The sequence below is a fragment of the Balaenoptera ricei genome, chromosome 3, assembly GCF_028023285.1.
Source record: "Balaenoptera ricei isolate mBalRic1 chromosome 3, mBalRic1.hap2, whole genome shotgun sequence".
NCBI lineage: Eukaryota > Metazoa > Chordata > Mammalia > Artiodactyla > Balaenopteridae > Balaenoptera > Balaenoptera ricei.
The window spans coordinates 130,964,676-130,992,323 of record NC_082641.1 but is presented as its reverse complement, the minus strand read 5'-3'; the positions used below and the strand labels follow the sequence as shown (position 1 = coordinate 130,992,323).

General features: G+C 40.9%; 1 protein-coding gene, 1 long non-coding RNA gene and 1 pseudogene across 3 annotated transcripts in view; 1 reads left to right on the top strand and 2 right to left on the bottom strand.

Annotated features, from left to right (window-relative positions):
- LOC132363876 (uncharacterized) overlaps window positions 1-4,879 on the bottom strand; it is a 48,598-nt gene extending 43,719 nt beyond the window's left edge. For both annotated transcript variants that reach the window (XR_009502667.1, XR_009502668.1), the window contains exon 1: window positions 4,766-4,879. This is a non-coding gene — a long non-coding RNA (uncharacterized LOC132363876). The remainder of the gene's footprint in view (window positions 1-4,765) is intronic.
- Window positions 4,880-7,902: 3,023 nt separating this feature from the next.
- MFAP3 (microfibril associated protein 3) lies at window positions 7,903-27,639 on the bottom strand. The gene is made up of 3 exons (XM_059917563.1): window positions 27,585-27,639; window positions 17,400-17,863; window positions 7,903-14,509 (listed from the first exon to the last, which is right to left on the bottom strand). The coding sequence occupies exons 2-3, from the start codon at window positions 17,692-17,694 to the stop codon at window positions 13,716-13,718; spliced, it is 1,089 nt and encodes a 362-aa protein (XP_059773546.1). The 5' UTR covers window positions 17,695-17,863; window positions 27,585-27,639; the 3' UTR covers window positions 7,903-13,715.
- LOC132363874 (large ribosomal subunit protein uL30-like) lies at window positions 20,188-20,939 on the top strand (annotated as a pseudogene).
- Window positions 27,640-27,648: the final 9 nt, after the last annotated feature.

The following is a 27,648-nucleotide window of genomic DNA, read 5'->3' as shown; positions in this document are numbered from 1 at the left end:
ACAGACCCTCAGGGAGAAGGCCATGTGATGACTGAGGCAGAGATTGCAGTGATGCAGCTACAAGCCCAGGAACACTAAGGATTGCTGGCAATACCAGAAGCTGGGAAGAAGCAAGGAAGGATTCTTCCATAGATCCTTCAGAGAGAGCATGGCCCTGATGACCTTGATTTCAGACTTGAGTTTCCAGAACTGTGAGAGAATAAATTCCTGTTGTCTTAAGCCACCACATTTGTGGTAATTTGTCGTGGCAGCTTGAGGAAACTAATACAGTGCCCATTGGTCAAAACTTGGCAGTACTCCTGTGAAGGATTATGTGGTGTCCCCATGTGCTATGCAATTAGTGCAGCACTGTATTGAGATCACCATTAAGAACGCATTAACGGGCTTCCCAGGTGGCGCAGTGGTTGAGAGTCTGCCTGCTAATGCAGGGGACGCGGGTTCGAGCCCTGGTCTGGGAAGATCCCACGTGCCGCGGAGCGGCTGGGCCCGTGAGCCACAATTACTGAGCCTGCGTGTCTGGAGCCTGTGCTCCGCAACGAGAGGCCACGATAGTGAGAGGGCCGTGCACCGCGATGAAGAGCGGCCCCCGCTTGCCGCAACTAGAGGAAGCCCTCGCACAGAAACGAAAACCCAACGCAGCCAAAAATAAATAAATAAACAAATAAATAATTAAAGATGCTAATAATTAAAAAAAAAAAGAACGCATTAAGGAGAGGCACAGAATGATACATCTGGGAGGATCCTTGGAGACAATGTAGTTCAGCCAGCTTCTTTTAAAGATGTGGAAGATAAAGTCCAAGAAGGGCAAGAGGATTGTCCAACGTCACATGGCTATTTAATTGCCGGGCCCGTATCTGTTTGGTTTACACTGCATCCCCTGTAACCTAGAACCCTGCCTTGTACCTAGCAGGTGCTCAATAAACATTTGTTGAATGAATGAATGAATGGAACCCAAATGCCTGACCATGTTCTCAAGATCAAAATCAACACTACTTTGTTTAAATTGGCAATTCTTTTTCCCAAAATGCTAAGATTAATACCTACCAGCTATGAATTGATTTTTATTGTTGAAAATGTCAAGGCTTCTTGGAGATCCAGCCAGAGTAAATTTCTAAAATTGAAGCATAATGCCTCATAGGTTTTCCTTTACTACCTAAGAAGGACTTTCCTGTTCCATTGGACATTCATCTTCAATAAATGGCTGTTTCATAAAAATAGTGCCACCTAAATTTGCTAATATTATACCAACCCATTGACTAGTTATATTTAGCTTCGGGCCTTGGAGATAAATTCCTCACGGGTTGTTCACAAGCATAAAGGCAATATGACTAAGAGCCACCATTTACAGGTAACTGTGGTGTGTCAGATATTCGGATATTCGTTAGGCACTCTGCTACATTATCACCTGTCTTCACAGTAAAGATTGATAACATCTTTCAAGGTATTGATTGTACCTGTGCTGTCCAATAAGGCAGCCACCAGCCTTGGAAGGAGCTCTTTTTGGAGGTCTGACGTTGGCAGAGACAGGCTGATAGCTTGGTGAACACACAGGAGGATGCTCTTCTGGGTTTTAAAACTTATAAGAACTTATCTTACAGATAAAGTTTCTCAAGTGTGCACAGAAGTATGTCCAGAGATATTTTTTAGAAAACTGTTTGTGAGAGCAAAAGATTAGAAACATCTAAAAAGTCCAACAACAGGGGTTGGTTAAAGGGTACATTCCATTAATAGGATGCCACAAAGCCACTCAAAAGAATGAGGCAGATCTATAGGTATTCCTATGGAAAAATGTCCAAGACATAAGGTCTGAACAGTACAGTCCCATTTGTGTAAAATAACTACAATGATATAAAATACATAGAGAAAGGAAGGTGGGATGTTATTGTCTTATTTGTGTAAAATAAAGATAATTATGTAGAATATATATAGAAAGAGAGGAAGGGAGGGAAAACATTTCTGGAAGAATGTATAAAACACTGTTCATATATGGGGAGCATAACTAGGGATCAGGGGGCGGGAAGCAAAGAAAAGATTTTTTAACCTAAAACCTTTCTATACTGTTCATATTTTTAAACAATGTGCATATATTAAACTCATTTAAAACCGAGTTGTTTAAAAATAATAAGAAAAATGGAGGGTGTATGACTTGCTATTAATACCCTTGGGGTCTACAAGGAGACCACAAAGAAACCATGCAAGCTTATTTCTGCATGGATGCTCAGAAATTAAGGAAATGTTGGCTCTTAGCAGAATTTATACTGATACATGCAAGCTCAGGTTAATAACATGCTCGGAATAGATAGGCTAGGGACAGTGGCACTGAACACATTCAAAACAGAGTTTGGCCAAGCTGTTAGAGGAAAGATATTCCAGAGCACAAATGTTGGACAGATGGGTGGTGCAAGATGCTTCCCAAAATGTTACTAAGTCTCAAAAGGATACAGAAAAATGAAATATGTGGAATGAGTTCTTAATTCATAAGGGGCCACTTTTTTCCTGAAGGAAACATTCATTTCCAAATTCTTTTTCCTGCTTTAGTGGGCTAATATGTGAGCCAGCAGATATTAAGCTGTAAAATTACAGAGTGATCCTAATATTTCCTGACTGCATTGTCTGTGCCAGGTGTTTTAGCCCTCACAATCATCTGTGAGGTAGGGCATTCACAAATAGGTAAACCGATATTCAAAGAAGTTAAGTAACCTGTCCAAAGTCACTTGGTGAGTAGGTGATGGAGCCCCCCGTTGAGCTTCCTGCCTGCTAAGCTATGCACATCTCAGCATTCCAGGCGGAGTGGCTTGCACAGGCATCATCTTATTCTGCAGGAGAGGAACCTAAGGTCCATGGGGGAAGAGACTTGCCGAAGGCCAGGGTCCATCCTGGTAGTGGCCAAGGAAGGCCTGAAACTCAGGCATCTGCTCCTAATGCATGTTCATCCACTGAACAAACTTTTCCTTAAGCTCTTGGGTATATGGCGGGTATTTCAGATAATGTCGAACCGAATTAAATCAGGCTCTTACATATACCGTACTGTAAGAGGCCTCCAATAATGAGGTTCCTTTCTGAAACCCACACTTTCCCAAACTTGAACATCCTCTTCTCGATTTTTGCACTGTTCCTATGGCCCTGAGCATCACCTGTCAATTCCATACTTTGTGGAAGGTTGATAACTGTGGCATCACTTAACTTCATTTAAACCAAAAATATGTGTGAAAGCATAGGTTTAGTGGTTATTTTCTTCTAACACATATTTTGAAGGGTAATGCTGATCGTGTTACTCCCCTCTTTAAAAGAAGCATTTCATTTGTTTTTAGAATGAAGTCTCAGATTCCTAGCCTGGGCTTATGGGAGGTGGGGTCTGCAATCTGGTCCCCTGACACTACAGCATCATCAGGAGACTTGCTGGTCTTAATTTTTCTGCTCAAATGCACCTTTGCCCCACCATTCACACCCTCTGAACATGCTTTTCCATCTGCCTGGAACATTCTTCCCCGGAGCAATTTGTAGGAATCAGCTTAAAGGCCATTTCCTTGGGGAGGTGTTTCCCAAGCCCCAGGGTAGGCCTTTGAGATTCTTGTCACACTTGTACTTCCTTGGTCACTGTAATCTTTCCCAGCAGATTGTGAGCTTCAAGAGGGCAGAAATCACATTTCTCTTGTTTATCACTCTGGGCAGAGTTCTTAGTGGCCAGCCTGCAAGTACTATGTGTCTTACTTATTGATTAAATAAATGAGAGAAGAGAAAAAAACAAACAAACTATGCAATATACATAAAAGATCTCAGGAAGTATAAAAGGTCTACACATCTGTGATTTCAGAGTTTATCACTATTTTATACCCAAGTATGCAATGTAAGCTTGTAATGATATTCCCAAGTTATTGACAAAAGGCTCTGCTCAGTGTGCTGCCAGAGAAAGTGTCACTGAAATTCATTTGAAAACTATTTCCATTAAAACAGTCAAATTGAAAAAAATCTTCTTACAATGGGAACATTAACTATCTGAAAAAACAAAACACTTAGCAAAATACCTATTGATGCCAGAAAAACAAAGCATTACCCTACTTTGAATTAATAAAAGCTGTATTTATGAATTTTTATATTACAAATGGGTACATTTCATTTTCCTCCATCTTACTCAATCCCCAGGAGGTTCACGGGTAATAAAACAAATGAATTTCTTCTCCATTAGCCTGTCATCGCCACTTTCAAATGGCTCCTTGCCCATACACTCCAATATTTTTCTCATAATAAGTGGTAAAGCCTTCAGCCTTCTCATTTATCTTAACCACATTCTTTGTGTTCCAGAAAAGATAAGTAGTATATTACCTTCCATCTACATCAGGGAAGGAGGTAAATTGAGGCAAAGATGCTAAATGATTTCTTTAAGTTTACACAGTTAACCAGTATTCACCCATCTATCTATATCAGTGATGCAACAAATATTTAGTGATTGTCAATTTAGAGGTGTCAAGCTCTGTTTAGTTGCTGATAATATAATAGGAAATAAAGTAATGTCCTTATTTTCATGTAGCTGATATTGTAGATGGGGGAAATAATACAATAAACAAGTAAATAAATAATAAATAACCAATATCTAATAGAGTGATAGACTGAATTTGTGTTCCCCCAAATTCATATGCTGAAATCTAATTCCCAGTGTTACAGTATTAGGAGGTGGGGGTCTTTGGGAGGTGATTAGGTCATGGGGGTGGGCCCTCATGAATGAGATTAGTGCCCTTATAAAAGAGACCCCAGAGAGCTCTCTCACCCTTTTCCACCACGTGAGGACACAGCAAAGACAGCCATCTGCAAGCCAGGATGCTGGTTCTCACCATATACCAAATCTGCTGGCACCTTGATCTTGGACTTCCCAGCCTCTTGAACTGTGAGAGAGAAATTTCCGTTTTTTAATCCACCCAGCTGATGGTATTCTGTTACAGTAGCCCCAGTGGACTAAGACAAATAGTGACAAGCACTATGGTAAAATTAACAGTTATTATTAGAGTTATTTAGCCCTGACTCTAACCCCAACCCTGGGGGCACCTGCTGTTGTATGGTCAGGGAGGCCTCTCTGAAATGGTGACAGCTTAGCTGAGATCTGAATGCCAAGAAGAAACCAGTGAAGGGAACATCTGGGGGAAGATATTCTAGGCAGAAGGAAGAACAAGACCAAAGGTTTTGAGGTGGGAGCAAGCTTGGTGTGTTTGAGGAACAGCATGGAGGTCAGGGTGGCTGGGAGGTAGAGTGAGGTGGGTGGTGGGTGATGAGCGTGGACACAGGAAGGAGCAGCTCATAGGGAGTCTTATAGGCTATGGTGGGGCGTATGGATTTTCTTCTAGAATTTTCTTCTAGTGACGGGAGACACTATAGAACATAAGCAGGAGGTGACATGCTTTTGAAAGTTCACTCTGGTTGCACTGCGAAGAATGGATCACCTGGGGACAATAGCGGGGAACATCAAATAGTACAAGCAAGAGATGATGGTGTCTTGAAACAGGATGACATCAATGGAGGAAGAGAGTAGTGGATGGATTAGATATATGGTTTTTGAAGCGAAACAAGAGAACTTGCTGATCTATTGGACATTGAGAGTAAGGTAAATTGAATCCAGGATGAAACTGATTTTTGTCTTGAGCGAATGACTAGCTGGTGGTGCCATTTACTGAGAGAAGATGGTGGAGATAGAAACTGATGTACGCTTTTGTTATCAGGTCAGGGAATCAAAAATTCTGTTTCGGATATATTAATTTTGAGATGCCTTTTAGAGATGCCTGGCCAAGTGGTGATGGCAAGTAGGGAGGTGTTAGATCCACAGGTCTGGAAGAGAGTATTTAGAGCTGGAAATATCAATTTGGAGTCACCAGCGTGAAGATGGTATTTAAAACTTTTTAAAAGTTTTAAATTTAAAAGTCAGTGATGTCTCCAAGGAAGAGAGTGCTGTTGGAAAAGGGGCAACCACACCTCCCGAGCCCTCACCCCCAAGTCCCACATTAACCAATGTGGTCATATACCACAGCACAACAGTTTCGTCCCCCCTCCCATCCCATTAAACAAACATTTACTGTCTCTTCTATACAAAAGGTGTTACCCTAAGGAATAAGGGGCTAGAAATACAGGTGACTAGTACATGATGCCATCTCTCAAGTTGCTCATAAACTTGTAAGGAAGGAGTAACTATAATATAAAAGGTAGAATGTTAGTGTATTTCCAAGAGAGTGGAGGGGTCTTTAAAAGGTAAACTTGGGAAGATAGGCTGGGAGCAGATCATGGAGGGTCAAGAAATTGGATTTATTTTTTTTTTTTTACTGCTAAGACAGCAGGACACCATTGAAGATTTCTGAGTTCCATGACCAGATTAACACCTTTCCTTCCCTGTCCAAGGCTTATTCATCCTCCTGGTCTGGCTCAAATCTCACCCAATCCACAAGGTATTGTCCACCCTCTGCTACCACTCACTTTTCATCTTTAACTCCTTAAGCTTTTATTATCTAGTGCTAATCCATTTAGCACTTGATGCCACACTGTCTCTTTCAGATGGTTTATTTGTAGGAACATCTTACTTTTTCAACAGGTCTATAAATTCCTTCTAAGCAGCATTCAATTATGTTTCTGTCCCTGGCTCAGGACAGAAACATAATAAGCCCTCAAGCAATGCCTGCTGTTGCTAGTGTCACTTCTTCAGGGGATTCTTCTCTGACCTCTGATGAGATCGGATTCCTTTGTTCCAAGCTCTCAGAGAATCATTTTCTAGCACACTTCTCAGTTTTTAATTATCTACCCTACATGTGACTTTTTGAATAGGATCTGTCTTCCCATAGGCTGTCAGTTCCCAAAGAGCAGGGACCACCTCTGATTTTGCTCAGGATAGTGTCCCTCGTTTATGTGCAACAAACATCTGTTGAAAAATTGAATAGGCATAGCCTTAGGTGTTCAAAGGGTCAAGGGACTTGAGCAGAGTAGACTCAGGCAAGGTCCAACTGCCTGTAGTTTCTGAAAGAGCAATGAAATTCACATGGCAAAACTACCCCTCAGAGGGAGTTCCTCCTGATAAACTTCCCTTCTGCTTAGGGACAAACTCTTTCCCAGGGGGTGGCTCTTCTATGGTGAGGAGGCCCCCCTGAAGGCTGATTTATCATCACTTAGGACACTTGAGTCCTCCTTCTCACACAGCTAAGCCGGAGGCAAAGCAGAGTGTTTCCAACTGTCAGGAAGAAGCAGCACGCTGGCAGCAGCCACGATCATCCAGGCAGATGGAGCAACATATGTATATTTACATATATATTTCCTAATCAATAGGTTCCAGTGAAAACATGAAAACTCAAGGACATGACTGGAATTTAAGGGGCTCTGAAGGAGTTTGATTCCTTAAAGAAAATTAGGACAGTCGAGTTTTGTTTTGTTTTTTTAGCTGCAGATGATTTCAGGACAAAACGAATAGTACTACTGAATGATCAAACTTCCCTCCCTAAATTGGTAAATCTCCTCTTCCAAATTAGGCACTGCTAGCATTTCTTCTAAGAAACACACTTCTGGGGGCAGCCAAAAAGAGCTTTGAAATCTTTTAACCTTATTCCCGGCCCCTGCCTGCTTCTCTGACATTCTCCCCTCACAGCCACACAGGCTTATTTCTTCTCTTTCTCCAATAGGCCAACCTTGTTGTCCCCTAGGAACTTTGTTATTGCTTGCTCATAGCAGGTGGCCAGTACATATCTGATAATGAATAAATAGGTTAAGATAAGCCAATTCTGCCCCAGCAGAATCCCATAACTTGTCTGTCTGCTGTTTGAGCCTCGTGTATTGGAGACTATATAAGTGATGGCTTGAAGATTTAACCTAAGGTTTAATGCTTCTGATTCTTGCTTTGTTCATGCATGTGTGGACTGAAAAAAATGCACAACCTAAAAGTTGAGAATTATGTTTTATTCGGTGGACATACTGAGGACTTAAGCCTGGGAGGCAGCCTTTCAGATAGTTCTGAGGGACTGTTCTGAAGAGGTAAGGGAGTAGCCAGGATATACATGAATTTTTGCAACAAAAAACAGGTAGTCAGAACAGCAAAAGATTACTGTTAATGAAAGAAAAACCAGACATCTCAAGTTAATGAACTTAATACTTCTCTATGTATGGGAAGATGTAAGAGCCTGGGCTCATCGAAACCATTCCTTTGATGCGCACCTTAACTATCTAGGCCGGTATCCTGTTTTTCTCCATCCTGGATCCCCTCAGGGTGAACAGTCAGGGTGGCTGTAATGGCTGATGGCTTGATGGCTGCAACATCCTTTGTTTACTGATATGGTACACAACATTCTTCGTCCACACTTGTGAGTATCTTCAAGGAACATGGTTTGCAACTATATCCACCACACAACCACATTTTGCTCCTGTAATTCAAGTGAAGTTGACCTTGTTGCACATTACCAGTTGCCTACAACTTCCATTCTTCACTTTCTTAATAATAAAACACTTGGGTGCAATGTGTCCAGTGAAAAAATATACAATTTCATCTTCCCAAGCTTTCTTACAGTTACTGCAGGTAGTCATGTAACCTAGTTCTGGCAGCTGTATAGTGGAAGTCAGGTGAGGCTTCTGGAAAGCTATCGCTTTCTTGATAAAAAGGTACAGACTCAGCTGCTATGTCTTTTGCCCTTTGACTGTCTACCTGTCTCCCTGCCTGGAATGTAGACATGATGCTGAAGGGGAAGCAGCTGTCCTGTGTAGCAGGTGCCGTCAGTGCTCTGCCCATAATCCCTTGACACTCACCATTGCTATATTCATCACAGGCTTCCTACTGAAAGCTCCTGTGACTCTAGCAGAGGGCTTCTGCTGGCTACAGGATCATGCTTAACCTGTGTGTATGTATGTGGCAGTCAGAAGTGCCAGAGAGTTAGTGACCCTGGAAGCAGCCCTCCATGACAGATGGAAGTTGGTGCATAAACATCTGTGCTCCTTGGCCTTCGGGTGGGACAACTTTGAGGCATGAGCTATAGACACTGAGGGCAGACAGAGTGCCCTGAGGTCCCCAGAGGGACTGAGCCCCAGCTGCCCACAGCAATAACCCACTCCTTAATGCACCCTGTATTGGCTTTCTTTTCCATCTCACTTCCCTACTCTCCTACCCACCTGGGTTCACCTTCCAAATAAACTGCTTGCACATGATTTCTTGTCTCAGGGACTCCTGGGGGAACCGAATCTAAGACATCTTGCAACTATGCAGATGAAGTCCACATGCTAAGGGTGGAAAGGAATCTAGAAGTCCTTTGATGAAAAAGACTTGAATGGAGCCCCTGATGCCAATCTTGGGCCCCTGCATCAGCCTCAGACTGACTTTCTCTGGACTTGTTATTTGAGAAAAATAAACCTCTTATTTGGGTAGGCCACCACAATCGGGTTTCCAGGGCATGCAGCCAAATGCAGTTGTAACTGGGAGAGATCTGGAGGAAGTTTTAGTTGAGTCCAAATGCAACCAGTCATCAGCTGGACATGGCTGCTAACAAAGATAACACCATGGCTACGTGATTACCAGCCCCTCATGCTATTGCACGTTACAGCTTGCACAGTGTTTGCTTACATGTCACTATATTTAATCCTCACATTTTGTGAGGTAGGTGTTATCAACTCCACTTTACTTAAGTCCAGAGAGGCTGAGTTCCAATGTTACATGGCTAGTTGGTGGAGTCAGGATTCCAAGTCCAGTGCTCTTCTGCCACAGGGAGACAGGGGTTGGTGTTCATTCTAAGGAGCCTGTGGCAATTAAGTAATGAGTTGCACCTCTACTTGTTCTCTTTGCCTGTCTCCTGAGAGCCTGTGCTTTTCCATGCCTGCTTTCACACCCATGGGACTGCAGACATTTGCTTCTACCACTGCTATTCCTCCCAATGCCACACCTCATCACAAACTTTACAAACTAATCACAGATTCCCTAAAACATGTGCTAAATCTTCCTATCTCTAGGCTTTGCTCAAGCTCTCCCTTTCCTAGGAATACTTTACCTCAGAAGTGGGAAACTGTTGTATTTAGGCCTAGTGAGGATGGTCTGGTAACTACATTCTCACGGTAAACTGTGGGCAGGACACCCATCTCAGTATGGCTTATAGCACCAAAAACATATAGATGCTTAGTAAATATTTGTAAAATCAAATGGGTAGCCATAGTAGAAACCAAATAGACTTCAAATTTACTCCTGTTTAAAATCATTAACATCAAATTCCATGACACATAAAAATGAATGTATCTCTATAGAAGACTTTAGACAAATGAAATATACTCCATTGAATATTTAATACATTACATTCAAGTACAACTTTTTTTAAAAAAAGGACAAAATTATAACGTAAGTATTCATTAACATGGTAACCATTTAAACATCATCTGAACCATATTAAACAACTCATTTACTTTTATGAAATGTGTTGAGAACCTAGGATTTTATGCATAAGGCTTAGCACTTTTAACATTGCTGGCCTAGGTGACAAAAGACTGTGTTCTCTTAATGGTGATTCAGGAAATCTGATATACTTGTGCTACCGTAGCTGGTGCGCGGAGGCAAGGCTAGCACCCATGACTGGCCGGGCCCTGGAAAACGAGCATTCACGCTCCCATGCTGCTCTGTGACACAGAATACAAAGTCTGATTTAGGGTGTAACTACATGCAGGGCGTGGAGAGGACTGTGCCAAGGGGTTCACTGTGGCTGGAGGACAAAAGGGAAGCTGGGTATTTCGACTTTAAAATACGTGGTAAGTGAGGTGAAGGAGCCGGGAGCCTTCTCACAACCATTCCAGGTCAGCGACTCCCAAGATATTTATATCAAGGTAGTTGGTAGGAAATATAAACGCTCACTGGGCCAGACTCAAGAACTAAACTATCAGAACAGATGTGACTTTGAGGACAGGCTTATCAAACTGCCTATAAACTAGTTGCGTTATCAGCTCAAAAGATGCCTGTCTGTCTGATTTCAGCTGGTAAGGAATCTCTAAAAATGTTCACATGTCTATTTTTGGTAAATTTATTTCACAAAGCCACCATTTCATTTCATAAGGACAGTAAGGTTCATTAAATCACAATACAAGACAAAATTTGTAAATAAGATGATAACTATTTCAAATATAGTTTGTTGAGTAAAGGCATTTTTACTAACCATAAAATCTAGCAAGACAGAAGGATAATTACACTACCACTATTGTCAAAAGACTGTTAGACTGGAGTCTAAGTTCAAAAGGTTAAGGATTTTACAAAAAGATAACATGAGTATTAATTATATACGAAGAGTATTTGATTAGCTACAGAAAATGTTAGTGAGTGTGGTTTTCTTCCTCTGAACAACTAGATTTAGAAAGTAATATCAGCTCCACTTAAATTCTGACCTACTTTAATTCCTTATCAGTGGCACCTTAACCTGGAATACTCAAAGTAATCCAGTTACTTTGGCCACCAAATTAAGTCACCATTACATTTCTAAAGTGATTTATCTAGGATACACTGGAGTAGCCTATACTTAATTGTTATATAGTATTGTGCAAACTTATTTTTTTCCCAATATTTCTTGTATTTTTCCAACGCCCTGTTTCTCAGGACTTTGATCATTAAATATGTCTACATTAAGGTCCCAAACGCCCATGTCTGTTATGAGAACATGTGGGGTAAATCCATTCTCTTTAATGTGACAAGCTACATTCTAAAAATGACCCCAAACCTGCTATATTGGGACAGGTTGCAAGGTGCTATCTAAAGATCTGAGGGGCATTCAGGGAACAGACCTCAGACAAGGGATTTTAAAATTTTTTACATTTTCAAGAGAAACATTCTGGGAAGGGAAAAAGTGTTCTATAATCTAGGGCATGTTCAAGAGCCCTTGCTCTCATACCCAAATGTATGAAAACAGTGTTCTTTAAAGAAATACAGGTCTATGAGCCAAGACAAGCTTCGGCTAAATGACGGGTAGCTTTTGTTTGGCTCTGGAGGTTTCCATGGAAACAGCCTGAGAGACAGAAAAGGCAGCATTATCATTATCTGTAATACCATCCGATAAAACTGCACATCGATTCATTCATGCTATCCAGAGCAGATGTATTACTTCTGATAAGCCTTCACAAAGGAGAAAGGAGTTCTATCTGGTCACACTTTGAATTTCCTGCCTTCCTCCATTTGAAACCTTGAATTAAAATCCTGATAAAAACCTCCCCCGAACATTTCCCTCAGGAACCTCTGTTCAAGTAATGCTTCAGTAATCAGAAGCCAAATGAAGAAACGTGAAGCACATGGAGTTCCACTGCCAAGTTCTTAAAATTATATGATGCCAAGCTTACTGTAGCTGAAGAAATTATTCTGAAGAGTATGTACAATTCCATTATATCAGATCTCAGCCAGGCAAGAAATACTGTCCTAAGTGTTTATTATACACAGTTGAATCAGGTGGCATCCCTCATAATTTTTCTCCCTCTTTATGTCTAGATCACCTGTATGTGTGTGTATATATATCCATCTGTATTAGTATCTATATATTTAATATAGTAACACACACCACACACCATTATCTAATCTTATTTCAGGTTAGTGCTTCTTGGAAAGGCCACAAAAGCAGCCCTAGCTCAAAATTCTACACCTGAAGTACACAAAAATAAAAACCTCAACAATAAAATATAAACAAGACGAACAAGATAAGGAGGCATGCAACCTTTAGCACCGTATTTAAGACCACGGAAGGCAAGAGTGTTGACAGAGGTCTAAAGAGGAATTCAGCTGTGGGTTTTCTCCTGGAACGGGATCCCAAACACAGAACCATCTCATAGAGTCCAGTACTTTTAAAAAGGGAAAGCCTGAGAAATTCTATGAACAGAAACGTCAAAATCCATTAATTTACCAGACACAGATGATTTGACATTGTTTCTTATTCTAAAAACAATGAAGACATTATTCTTTAGGAACGAACTGTTCACTTTTGGAGAGCAGTTGGGAAATCACTGCCTGCTCAACGAGCTAAATGATGCCTCAGTAAGTTAAAAGGACATGATACACCCCCACAAGTTCCAATTTACTCATGGAAAGTAGCTTACTAATGAGCAGTTAGCTCCCTGATATCTGTATAATACAGACATGGGCTACACTGGAGACATTCAACCTAGCATATACAACTGTATGCTCCACCAGCAAGACATCTGAAAAACACCCACACCTCTATGCCTAGCATTGGTGTGGGAATCCAAATCACAGAAAGAAGTTTCAGCTTGGTCCTTTCCATAAAAAGGGACTCAAAGTCTAGGGAAGGGTTTATTCAGAAATGGGATGAAGATTCTTTTGGTTTAAAGGTGGTAGGTAAGAAGTTAGAGGGCCAGAAATGACTTTAGGAATCATACAGTGCAAATCCCTCATCTTGTTAGTGGGAAAACTGAGGCCTAAAGATAAGTGTCAGCCCTAACAATGGAAGAACCATGACCAGAAGAGAAGCCATGTGATTCTGGGTGTGGTACTTTCCCCATCACGCTGATGTCTCGGGCCCCTTTAAATCTCAACATGTGTCATTTAATCAAGCTCACGGTAAATGATTGAGAAAGATCAGATAGGGAAAACACTGAATTTTTAGAAAGATTCTGGTAATAATTCATGTTCTGATGTGCTTAATGTTAGCAAGGGGAAAGTCCTACTTATCTTTTGGTAAAAATGTGATTTCCTGCATGAAACAGGTTCCTTTTCTGAGAGCCATTTTTGTGGGTACTGGGGTAGCTCACAGCTGGCAGCTTTCATATGCCCCATCTTTGTAGTTAGAGTTCAAGTCAGCAGATCCTGTATCATCAGGCTGGCTGAAATGACTGCTGTCTTGAGAATCTGTGTCAATACTTTTGGTCTCTGACTGAAGGTGGACAGAAACCTGAACTGCTATCTCCTGGCCTTGTTCACTCAGGGAACCATCATCCGAATCTCCTCCTGGTGAATTACTCCGGCCCACCTCTGGGTTAATGACAAAGATGCCATCTTGAGCATTCAAGGCAGGTCTCTCTTTAATTCTTTCTCCCACGTCATCAGGGTCATCCACTCGCACAGCCTCAAACATCTCCTCTACAAAGGCCCGACAGTTTAGAATAAGGGGTGGCAGAGGGACGCTTCTTGCCAGTTCTTCAATATAACGAGCAAACTCCATGGTTTTAAACTGTGTGACTTTGGCGAGCTCCAGAGTCTTGGCTGAGGTGATGATGGGGATGCGTTTTGCGATCTCAAAGGCCTTCTGAAGTTTCTCTGCCCCTTCAGTTCGGAAGAATTCATTGATGGCTTTCTCAGTTTTACGAAGATGGCTGCTCATCATGCACAGCCGTGTGACATTCAAGATGAGAGTGATTGTAAAGGCAATCAGGCAAACAACCATGTAGTAGACACTCATGTCTCCCGAGGTGAAGATAACACGCAAGGTGACCGAGTAGGAGGCACGGATCGGAGAGGTGATAAAACATGTATAGAGCCCACGGTCAGCAAAGGCTACGTTGGTGATATTCAGGAAGTTATCAGAAACCAACCATTTTCCACCTGATAACCCAACAGAAATAAAAAATTACAGCATAAAGAATACTATTACTAAATATGCCAACTGCCTTATCAATATTCCACCTCTTCATGAGAGTACTTTAAGTCAACTCTTCTATTAGGTTCTGCTATTTCCTTAAAAGATGTAAGAAAGGGCAGACTTTTTATGTTCAGAGTCAGAATTTAAACAGCCTGGAACTTAAAAAAGGGAATCAAGATCTTCCTGACACGAATGATTATCATAACTACCTTTTCACCGCTAGATGTAAGAAGCCTTTCAGGGAGACAGGTGTGTCGACATAATGCTAAATGACTAAACTTAAAAAGAAATATGTATGTGTGTGTGTGTGTCTGTATCACAGTCTCTACCGAGACTTTCTCATAAACTAGAAGGATGTGCCTCGGAAATATAAAACAATGGTTATTTATATAACGGGTTATGAGTAATTTTTACTTCCTTTTAAACTGTTTACTTTCAATAATGAACTTATTTATTTAAGACAAAAACTATTTTTAAAAAACCCTACCAATTTAATGCATTTGTTCAATTACTAACTGGCTAATCTGGCATGCCTTGCACATGTTAATTTGTCTTGTTAGAAAAGGTTGGTTGATGATAATATCTTGTTTTTCTGGCAAGAGTAAATGAAGCACAAGCCAAAAGATATGTTTCACAAGCGAGGCTAAATGACCAGCTTGGGAGAGAGAAAAAAGTTGCCCTTAAGATGTCTAGGCTTGTTTTAAACCTAAAACATGCTGCCTCTCTTCCATACATGAAGGTATCTTCATTCAGGGAACGCGTATACAAAAGCACATGAGTATGAAAAACAAAGCACACTGACCACCCACCGTGATTCAACATCCTTTAATAACCTGGAAAAAAACAACAACTTGGCTCTGCCTGCACAATTCTCACCTTTGTGGTAAGTTCTCAGTGTACTCTGGGCTTTAACTATGAAAGCCATTCAAAGATGGGATAGATGGGCTAATGTGCGGTGTAGGTATGAGTCCCAATGCCTAGAGGTGGTGTCCCAGAGGAGGCTGGGTGACTGCTTGTTAAGCACCATTTCAATGTCTAATCTTCCAGATCTCTTTCATCCCTGAGATTCTATGGTTCGGGATTATTTGGGTGGCACATCAATTAGTAAGTACTGTGGATTGTGCCCATTCTTAACATCATCAAAATTTATCTAAATTCTATAGTTATATTTTTACTAAAGTAAAAAGAGGAAAACATGTAGTTATGAATATAGTCATTATTTTATATGCTTCTGTTCTATAAACTTGGAGCTATGAAAAGGATACCCTGTGAATCCACGGTATGATGAACTACATAGACTCCATTCATCAACCACTATAACCACAATCTAAACTCTCTAGCTCACTTGCTGATAATAGCTCAAGATTTATGAACCTTATACTAGACTAAGATGCTCTTTAAACTTCTCACTTGAGATTCATAAAATTTAATATAATTTCCAGAGCTGCTGCTGAAAGCATCAATGACAGATGTTAGTGGTTTTCAAAGTAAGGGCAAAATAGGAAAATAAAACTGCCATTCCACTTGGCTGGTCTCATCCTAACCTAAGCTTTGTCTATACAGTCAGTCTGTAATAATCACATTGATTAATTCACATCTTAGATGGGTTTGTTAGGACCCTAGAGCCAAAGGAGATAAGAGTCTAGTTCAGTGGATCCAAACAGGGAACCCCAAATCACGTTCAAAATACATGTTCTGGGCACCACTCTAGAGATTCTGATTTAATAGGTCTATATTCTTAAGAAGCTCTGTTCTTTCTAACATCCAAACTCTTCAATCCCTTGGTGGCCAGTTACTCAGTTTGTAGAAGGTTAAAATGTTTAGCGTATACTTTAGAAGGAAGCACCATCTGTCTCCTTTTCTGTTTTCCACTCTAATATGAATAGCCAAATATTCTTATATTCCAAGAGATTAGACTATCTTTCTAGCAAAAAATATAAACGGGCCTTTTCCAAAAAGTGTAGCTTGTGAGGATCCCAGAATTTAATCTTTATGCCATTGATATTTCATGGAGATTTCTTCCTAAGGTGTTTTAACACAAGTAGTCTTCAAAAAAAAATCTTTCTAACAGAACACTAATTAAAGGAAATAGTGTTCTGATTAAGATGTGTTTACGGGTTCATAAACAGCAAAATCAAATAAAAACCTGTCAAAAAGTAGACCTTGGTCACATTATTATGATGTTTGTGTGATCTTTTAAGACTGACAGACAAAAAAAAATACAAGGGAAACTCTCCTGTTTTCATGTAAATTAAGGTATAGAATAGAAAGGGCTTATAGAGTTCCTCCTCGGTGCCCTTCTGATTCTGAGGGACAAAGTTTTATGCACAGATCTTTATAACTATTTTTAAAAAACATCCTGGATTTCCTCCAACATTTTTAGTAACTCATTTCTGAGCAAAAAATTTTTACTTATGACTCTAAGTCTAACCCAAATCCTTCTTGCTGTATTCACACAGGGCCAGCACACTGTACTACTCACATTACAGTCTAGGTGAATGGTGCCCCTGGAGTTGTGCAGTGCGTAGCCTGCACAGCTGTATGCAGCAACCCTGATGGAGTCTACCTTGAATGAAGAAGGAAACCAGCTCACCAAGAGGAGAGAAAATAGCTCACCATCATTATGTGAACATCTTTTAAATTTATAACTATTCTCTATTTATTTTCTTCTGGTTAAGTAATTACCATTATTTTGCTTTTTCTGATAGGTATAATACTCCAGGCCTTCCAAAGTTTTAACTATTTACTGTAGTACCTTATCTTAGAGATTTCTTGTTGAATATGCCTTAAAACCAAGAAGAAAGAAGTAATAGGAAATGAGTAACCTTGATTAATTATACTCGGCATAGTTACCTCTGTCTCTGTTATCCAGCTGCTGTCCTTTTGAGTTGTACCAATAGACGCCTTCATAGTGGTCGACTGTGAGAAGACACTCGATTGAAACACTAGTTCCCTCTCTGGCTATGATGACATCATCACCTGAGTGGGAATCTGCTGAGAGTTCAAAACTTGGGAGAAATGATGCATTGAAAGAACTATGATTTGCTCCCAGTGGGGTCATTTGGTTGAAGCCTACATCTTCCAAAGCAAAAGCAGCTGGCACAGTAACACTCACCACTAAAGTGAATAGACAACAATGTGGCTTCATGAGAAAATGGGAGAAAATCTTGATTAGAGTTGAAGAATTGAAAAGCTTCTATATTATAACAAGAGCACGGTGGGTCATTGATTGCTTGGTATTGGAGATTTCAAAAAAAATGGTAGATCCAGGTATATTTTGAAGTCTTCAAGATTAAAAGAGATGAGTGGAGACCAACCTAAAAGAAAGCCAGATATAAAGTTTAACCAAGAAAGACTCATAATGGGGTGAAACTCTATGTCCTAAAAATAAATAGATGTGATACTGATTAGAATAATTGGCATCAACATTAGGGAGTGAAATAGAGAGAACGCCATCTAAAAATCCCAACAGAATCGGTAGAAAGAGCACTGAATTGGGAAAGGAAAGACCTAGATTCTGGTACTAGCTTTGCTACTAACTAGCTGTAGGTCCTTGGCAAATAGCTGGGCTTGTTCTCTCATGTGTCAAATGAGGGACTGGATGAGACAATCTCTAAGGGCTCTTCTACTTCTGAACTGCTGTGATTCTATTTCACTCTGACAAACTCCATGCAACAGGGAGCCAATGAAGGTTAAAATATTTAGCTTAATGATCTTTTATTCCAACCTGCCCCATTACCATCTGCTGTTATATCAATAATTTAAATCAACTGGTACATTATAATCATAACTATGGAGCTCAAAATTTGAGTAATTCAAGTACACAGACATATAAGATATAAATAATACAGGGCTCCTTGAAGTAGTTTTTTTGTTTTAACATTAGAAAGAAAACTGCACTACTACATGTACATAAATAGTTACTGACTTCTGAGACTATAGAACCTCCCTCTTGGTCAAGAATGTTAGACAAAAGAATTTTCCTTTAATAATTTCTTCAATATCAAGAAACAAAATTCAGTATGTTTAAGTTTGTAAAACACCAGATTTCTAGCTCAAAGTCTATAAAATTAGCTAAGGGAGGAACTGACACCTTAAATGTCTGGTTGGTAGAAATACAGATGTAAACTACAGGGAAGATTGTCAGACCCATTTAAAAGAAGAGTAAAATATCATAAATAAAAGCAAAATGATATCCCAGTCTAAGAATCTATGTGATTATGATGAACTTCCTGGTAATTTGATTCCTCTTTTAAAATCAGACTCTTTTTTTACAAATTTATTTTATTTATTTATTTTTGGCTGCGTTGGGTCTTCGTTGCTGCACGCGGGCTTTCTCTAGTTGCAGCGAGCAGGGGCTACTCTTCATTGCAGTGCACGGGCTTCAGTAGCTGTGTCACGTGGGCTCAGTAGTTGTGTCTCGTGGGCTCCAGAGCGCAGGCTCAGTAGTTGTGGCGCACGGGCTTAGTTGCTCTGCAGCATGTGGGATCTTCCCGGACCAGGGCTCGAACCCGTGTCCCCTGCATTGGCAGGCGGATTCTTAACCACTGTGCCACCAGGGAAGCCCCTAAAATCAGTGACTCTTAAAGAAATATTTCAAATTCTATTTCTATAAAATATGGGATGATACACCTAGCTTTATTTCTTATAAGGGCCCAAAATAATTAGTTTTGGAAATGACATTTACTCCCCTGTTTCACTCACGTGAAAGCTGCTTGATCATACAACATAAAAAGCAATTGATCATTGTTGCCGTTAAACTACTCAAAGTCTAAATTACATTAAGTTGTAAATATCATTTAATCTTCATTAGACCTTGAAAGGATGGTTGGATGATGACAATAATTTTCTCTTTCAAATTTAAGGATGGACTATTTAGAGTAAAACAAAGAACTTCAGAGTTTGCTATACATAACAGATGAACACATGTGCTTGTTTCCATTTCTTTCCAAAACCCCACTAAAATGACACTAAAGGAAACAAAGCACTTCGGCATAGGAGGGGATTATAGAAGTGATCTGATCTAACCTCTTCACTGTGACTTGCTCTTTAAGAGTATACTATATGTTAGCAGGAGAATCCTGGTCTCTATTAGGAGGGAGTAGAGGGTGGAAACAATGGAAATAACATTTATTAAATGACTGAAGTAAGCCAGGCACTGTGCTAGGGCTTGATATATGTAAGCTCCCAACTTTTTCACTACAATTGGCAGATGTGATTTTTGTCCTTTATTCTAGACTCGTGGCTCTCAACAGCGACAGGAAATGAGTGTGCTGAAAAAGTGCTCCAAGTTTTCCCCAGGACTTCCATAAGGAGTATCTGTGGCTTCATCCAAGTTGGCATTTCCCAAATTTCATTCATCTCTTCTACTGTTATGATTTTTTTTTTTGCTATATCCATGAACCAAATTATTATTTATGCTTTTCTTTAAAAAACTCATTTTTCTTTCATACATTTTGTTAAAAGGAAAGTCTGTATCACATCTGTAGATAAAAGTAACTATACACATAAGCACAATGCCAACAAAGTCATATTATTAACTTCTAGAGATACTGCCATCTGTTGAAGGCTCTGAGTTGGAGGCCTGCTCTCTGTGGAGAAAACAAAAACAAAACAAAACAGCTCTTTCCCGGCTGGAACCATGGAGAGTGCAGAAGAGAAGAAAAAGGAGGTTCCTGCTGTGCCAGAAACCCTTAAGAAAAAGTGAAAGAATTTCGCAGAGCTTAAGATCAAGTGCCTGAGGAAGAAATTTGCCCAAAAGATGCTTCGAAAGGCAAGGAGGAAGCTTATCTATGAAAACGCTAAGCACTATCACAGGGAATACCGGCAGATGTACAGAACTGAAATTCGAATGGCTGGGATGGCAAGAAAAGCTGACAACTTCCACGTACCCGCGGAACCCAAATTGGCATTTGTCATCAGGATCAGAGGTATCAATGGTGTGAGCCCAAAGGTTCGAAAGGTGTTGCAGGTTCTTCGCCTCCGTCAGATTTTCAATGGCACCTTTGCCATTAAAAGCACGACAAGGCTTCAATTAACATGCTGAGAATTGTGGAACCGTACATTGCATGGGGGTACCCAAACCTGAAGTCAGTAAATGAACTGATCTACAAGCGTGTTTATGGCAAAATCAACAAGAAGCGAATTGCCCTGACGGATAACGTGTTGATTGCTCGATCTCTCGGCGAATATGGTATTATCTGCATGGAGGGTCTGATTCATGAGATCTATACTGTTGGAAAACGTTTCAAAGAAGCAAACAACTTCCTGTGGCTCTTCAAATTGTCTTCTCCACGAGGTGGAATGAAGAAAAAGACCACCCATTTTGTAGAAGGTGGAGATGCTGGCAACAGGGAAGACCAGATCAACAGGCTTATTTGAAGGATGAACTAAGGTATCTACCATGATTATTTTTGTAATCTGGTCAGTTAATAAACAGTGACTGCTTTCAAACTGAAAAAAACAAAACAAAACAAACCTCCCAGAACTCCACTTTATTCTAATACCACCTCATTTCTTATTCTGCCATTCCTTTCCTCCCCACCGCTTCCTACTACAGCGTTTAGAACCTACTATTTTAGACCAGAGGTATACATTTTCATCTATTCAACAGCGTCTACTGAGCACCTACTTTGTGCCAACCTACTCTACCACAGACACTATCTCTGCCTTCATGGAGCTCAGTCGGGTAGAGGACATAGACACTAAGTACATACAAAATACACTAAATGCTACCCAAGGGAAAGTACAGGATGCTACAGGAGCACCCAACATGGACAGCTAACCATGTCGCAGAAAGCCTCCCTGAGAAACTAAGGTGTGCAATAGGACCTGAGGATAAATGGGAATCGAGAATGCAAGAGAGCCATCTAGGTAAAGGGACAGGGGGCAGGGGAAAAGCAGAGGGGTCACTGGTTAGAAGGTGTTCAGGAAAAAGAGCTACAAGTTGTGGCCAGAGAGTAACGGGTCTGATTCCTGATTCTGGAGGGGAGCAGTTTCGACCAACAGCAAAACTGGAGGTAGACTTTGGAAACTGGAGTGGCAGGTTGAAGTGCGTGAAAGAGATAACTGTCCAAGGTGAAGCAGTCAAAGAACTGAGAGGCTCAAAAAGTGGGGCAGATCACGTATGGGGGTGCTGATGTCCCCCCAGGATCAAGGCAGCTAAGGTAGAAGACATTGGAAATAGAAGAAATGGACTCACTCTCCCTGCTCTGAGATGCAGGAGCTTCAGGGGAATGAACAGCCTCCACGTGACAGGGCTGTGGGGCAACAGTGTCCTGGCAGTGTTACTGCTGTATGGAATCCCTTCTTCATGCAGCTTCCCTGAGCCTCCCCTCAAGGCCTGGCTCTTCCTCCCACGTGGATCCAGAGTATACCTGGATGCAGGATGGCTATTCCCTGACCCCTGTAGCCCTCGCCACTACACTACTCACCTGGCTCAGGTACACGCTGCTCTGTACTGCCAGACAGTCTACACCATCTCACCTATGAGCCCTTTAAGCACAGGGACTGTATTTTTTTAATGCTATGTTTCGTAACTAGCACATGTTCAGTAAATACTCACTGATAGAGAATAGTCTGAATATGATCAAGTATGTTACGGATCTTTGTAAATTGAAGGATGTTATACGACAGGGATCATAATTATTCAGGCCCACATGCATTTACTAGCACTTGTTATATTCTCTGAGACAAAAAGAGCCAATGTTGTAATCTCGAAAGATCCTAAAGGCATAATGCCTAAATGCAGTCCTTGAACCAACCACTAACCCTCAAAGTCTTCATTTACCATCTTGTCCTAGGAGATAATGGTGGGAATAAAAGATTACCAAGTCCAGAGTTTCCAAACCAGGCTGAATATCACAATCACCTAGAGAACTTGTTAAAAATATAGATTACTGGGTTCCACCCCAGACCTACTGACCTTGTGAATAAGAACCTCTGGGTTTGGACCTTGGAATTCATGGTTTTTAACCAGCTCCCCGGGTGATTCTGAGGCAGAGGGTCCATGGACTAGCAAGCACTAATATACTTCCTCATTTCCTCTACAACAGCCCTGCTCCAGACTGTCTGAACACTTCCAATACGACAGAACTATTACTCAGATTACATTCTGGATTGTTTACCCTGGAACATCATACTTGCAGGCCTCTGATAAAGGCAGGGTAGCAGAGAAGTTCAGAGTACAGACTCTGGAACCAGGTTTCCTGGGCTTGAATCCTGGCTCTGACTCTAACCAGCCTTACGATTTCTGTTAATGATTTAATCTCTCTGTGCCTCAGTCCCCTCAACTTTAAAACAGGGAAAATAATAGCATCTATTTTCATAGGACTATTGCAAGGTCTGAATGAGACAGTATATAAAAAACACAGAGTCTGGTAATAGTAATCACTGAATAAGCTCTAGATATTATTATTGTTGATGGTCCTTTCAGGTGCTAAAATCTACACCTTACAGCAAAGCCATTATTTAAGATAAATAAAACACTTTTACTTGGAATACCATGCAACCATTTAAAAAACATGGAGCGGGGAGGGGAACCACCACTAGGTAATTTCAGTCTTTAAATTTCACACTCCTCTTTTTCTCATTGCAAAAAAAAATTTTACAATGATATGGATCAAACAGGAATTGTAAACTGACCTTGGAGCCCAACCATTATATTACATTGTTTTTAATGTGTCCTGAGCTTGTGGTAGAGAGTTTTTGTTGTGATCTACCTAGCCCGTGTTTCCCTTTTTGGAGCCCTGCCTTCTTGGGCCCAGGAGGAAGTCAACCCACTGGCTAAGAAGAATCTTGTTATTGGAATTTGGATTGAGACACCGTGGGTTAGGGCCATCTGAGGAAGAGAAGCCTTATAGGGAGCTGAGGCAATCAGGTTAGAGAAAGGACAACAGTGGTGGAGAAGGGAAAGAGAGAGGAGACAGGAGATGGGGGCTGCTGGTGGTGGGAAGAGCTGCAGAGGGGAAGAGAAAGAGGGACTCACACGTGCTGCTCCGGCTCCTGACAGAATTCTACTTCCTGGCTTCAATATGACTTTTTTTTTTTTTTTTTTTTTTTTTAAAGAAATAAACATCTTGGAGATATGGGGATATATGTATATGTATAGTTGAGTCATTTTGTTATACAGCAGAAACTAACACACTATTGTAAAGCAATTATACTCCAATAAAGATGTTTTTTAAAAAAGAAATAAACATCTTTATCTACTTTTATTCAAAATTAAAACCACAAAAATGAAGACTGACTGTGCAAACAATGAAGGAAATGGAGAAACGGTCAGGTGGGAGAAAAAAGATTGAGTTCAGCAAAACCTGGAAGGCAGGGGCAGAAACAGCTAACTATATACAAGAGAAGTACTGAAGAGAAGTGTAATTGTGCTGTGAACACAAAAGAGAAAGGAGGACTTCATGAATTTTAGAAATGCAACTCACTTAAAAGTTTGGGGCTTTGCATAATATCATGCCTGCTGTTCTCAATGGAGCAGCTGACATTTGGAGGGCAAGAAGAAAGAGTTCAAAAAGGAAAACCAAAGTGCCACCTTCCTGTAAACAGTTAAAAAGGGCTACGCTATGCTTGTGGATGAAGTTACTTGGTAGAATGTTTTATTACCTTTCTTCAGCATGAATAGGATAACTGAAAAGTGTGATATTTAAGTTTAATCTAACTCCTTTTTCATCTTCTAGGTACAGTAAAATGTTAGCTTTTCTAGGATCATGAATAATCAGAAATGTAGATGATTTTACCCTCCAGAATCATTCTGGATATTGGCTATATCATTAAAAAAGAAAAAGAAAGAAAAGAAAAGTGCCTAAGCTATCATCCCTAACAGATTGCCTTGCTGCTGTTCCTGCCAAATTCTGAGAGAAGAAATATTTCCATTCTCTTCCAATTCTCAACAGAAGTAAATAAGGAAGTAATGTGGCTGACTTCCATTCTTGTGGCTCAATATTAAGTTGGCTGAGGAAACAGCTGTTTGCAGAAATAGTTCTGGGATAATTCAAAGGAAGGAAAAACACTGATGCCCAGATGGTACTGGTTTTTGCTCCAAGTATACTGGGATGTTAACGGTTCATTCTCCATAGTTAACTGCGTTCAAGGCTGTATTTACAGCTCATCCACTCTCCTCAGCCTGCACTGTTACACTTGAAAAATGGAGAAGCTCCCTACATGAGGCACACAAATGGTCAGAGTGGCATTCTGAATTGGCAGAGGGGAGAAAAAGGAAATGAAGAGCAGACTGTTAGCACTCCTCTATCCTTTCAGAGAACAAACGTAAAGCTGTTGTGCTTACACTTGACCACTGCTACAGATAACATAAAAAGGTTAGTAATACGCAAGCAGAAATCATCATTTTGAGGGCCATTTTCCAAAAAGCTTCTGAATAGCCCTTATGCTCCCGACAGTATCTTAGAGCCATCACACACCTCATCACTGGCCTTTGGGCACTTGGCTCAAACGTCAGCGTATTTTCTGGCACACTGAGGAACACCTTCTGTATTTGCTGAAGCTGTGCTTCAAACCATGGTTATTTGTTATGCCCTTGACTTTGATCATTTTTGCCATAAGCATTTGCTTATGAAGCTACACAAAGACATTGATATGACAAGCTTAGGCTTATGATCTCCTTGCCCATTTTTTTTCTCTATAGTCTGAACCTCCCCCTGCCCCCACCCTCCCAGTATCTCAAACTCAGTGTAACTAAAAAAGAACTCCTCACTCTCACCTTCAGGTCTACCTGTCCAGTATATACATAGTTTGAATGATAGCCACACAATACAATTCTTCCAGTTTTGCAAGATCAAAGTTACAGTGTCATCATGGCTATGTGGTCAGCAGCACGGACTCTGGCGTTAGAGTGCCTGATGCGGAACTTCCCTGGTGGTGCAGTGGTTAAGAATCCGCCTGCCAGTGCAGGGGACACCGGTTCGATCCCTGGTCCGGGAGGATCTCACGTGCCTCGGAGCAACTAAGCCCGTGCACCACAACTACTGAGCCTGCGCTCTAGAGCCTGCGAGCCACAACTACTAGGCGCCCGCGCGCCTAGAGCCCGTGCTCCACAACAAGAGAAGCCACCGCAATAAGTCCGCGCACCGCAACGAAGAGTAGCCCCGCTCACTGCAACTAGAGAAAGCCCGCGCGCAGCAACGAAGACCCAACACAGCCAAAAATAAATAAATAAAATAAATGTATAAAATAAAATAAAGATGCAGATTTCTTGGGCATCTGCATCTTTGCTGTGCATGTAGTTTTAATGACTTACAAATCAAGCCCATGTATCTTTTGATTTTCATAACCTTACTGTAATTCAGCGATTCTCAAAGTGTGGTGCAGGGGCCTCTGGGGGTCCCTGAGACTTTTTCAAAATGATTTTCGTATTAATACTAGAAAATTATTTGCTCTTTTCACTCTCATTCTCACACAATATGGTGCAGTTTTCCAGAGGCTACATAATGAATGCTATCACAAGAGAGTGAATGCAGAAGAGATATGAGAATCTAGTTGTCTTCTATTAAGCCAGATATTTAAAAAAAGCTTGTAACAATGTAAAACAATGCCATTCTTTTCAATAATTTTTTTTTGGAAAATATTCTTCATACAAATGCTATTTATGTTAACATGTAATGAACATATCATTTTAAATAAATTAACAGCTTTTTGAAAAGCTGTTTTGATATATAAAATGGCATACTGAGGAACTCTGGGTGAGGGAGGGTGTCAGGGAGTGCTGGGTGAGGGTGGGTATGAGGGAACTCTGGGCGAGGGAAGGGGTGAGGGGGAAAAATGGCATATTGATAGATATAAGCACACAAACAAAAACTCTTTGACGTTCTCAATAAGTTTTAAAAGTGTCAAGGGATCCTAAGACCAAAAAGTTTGAACACTTTTTATTATAATTATTATCAGCAGTATTTTAAGGATAAGACAGTTAAGTGGCTTACCAAGGTTCTATTCTTAAACCCCCAATTCTATGCATTTCCATTACAACAGAAAATCAGAGGAAAACACCTATTTTATACTTAAAGTGTTCTAGTTTTTTTTGGGAATAGGCATTTTTAACATGCTCCCAGGTGATACTGATGCCCCTAAATTTAGAGAAGCACCATCAAAGCAAAAGGAACCATCTGAAGAGTTTTAGGAAGTGACAATTATTATGTAGAGACATTAAAATGGTCATTCTGAAAGCATTAAATGGAGTTGGAAGACGTGGGTTCTTAAAAGGCCAGGTGCCGTCACCTCTCTGGGACTTAGTTTTTCACATCTCTACAGGGAGGGTGTCTCTAATGCTTTTCTGGCTGTCAGTTTGGGTTTCATGCATTCCACTGTCCAAGGGCAACTGAAGAGGTGCATCTTTCTGATGAAGGGTCAGGAGTAACCTAAAGTCATAAATCACAGCATGTCACTCTTGGGCACAGAAACCTTCAGTGCTTTTCCATTGCTTTCCAAATAAAAGTCAAAATCCTTGTCCTGGGTCATAGCCCCTACAAGGGTTGGCCAGTTTAAGTCTCTGCTCTCATCTTCCTCTTTTTGCTCCACGCACAGTAGCCTTTTTCTTCTTCCTTGACCTGGCTCGGTTTGTTCCCACAATAAGGCGTTTGCACTTGCTATTCCTTCTGCTTCTAATACTCTTCACCAGATCTTCAAAAGGTTTACTCCCTCGCTTCGTTCCGTCACTTTATTCTGCTTAATTTTCTTTAAAGCACTCACTACAGTCTTAGATAATCGTGTTTGTTTGTTGTTTATAGTCGGTCTCCTCCGCTAGGCTGTCAACTACTTGTGAGCAAAGCCACAGTCGCTCGTAAACCAGTGTGTCCCAAACGCCCAGAGGAGTGCCTGGCAGGTATGTGGAGCTCCATAAATATACGATGACCGAACTCCTGCAGCCCAGGCCAGGCTTGCAAAAGGGCAGCGGATACCCCACCGTCCTTCACCTCGTACCCCAACCCACCGGCTCAAATCCACGCCTCGGCACCGCTAGTAACCCACCCCCGCCCCACCCCAGCCCTCGACAACGACCGCGAACTAACCCTCACTCACCAGACCCTCGCCGAGCTTCTTCCGGCTGGAGCGGCTGCTTGGCCCGGAAGTTCTCTCGGGTAGG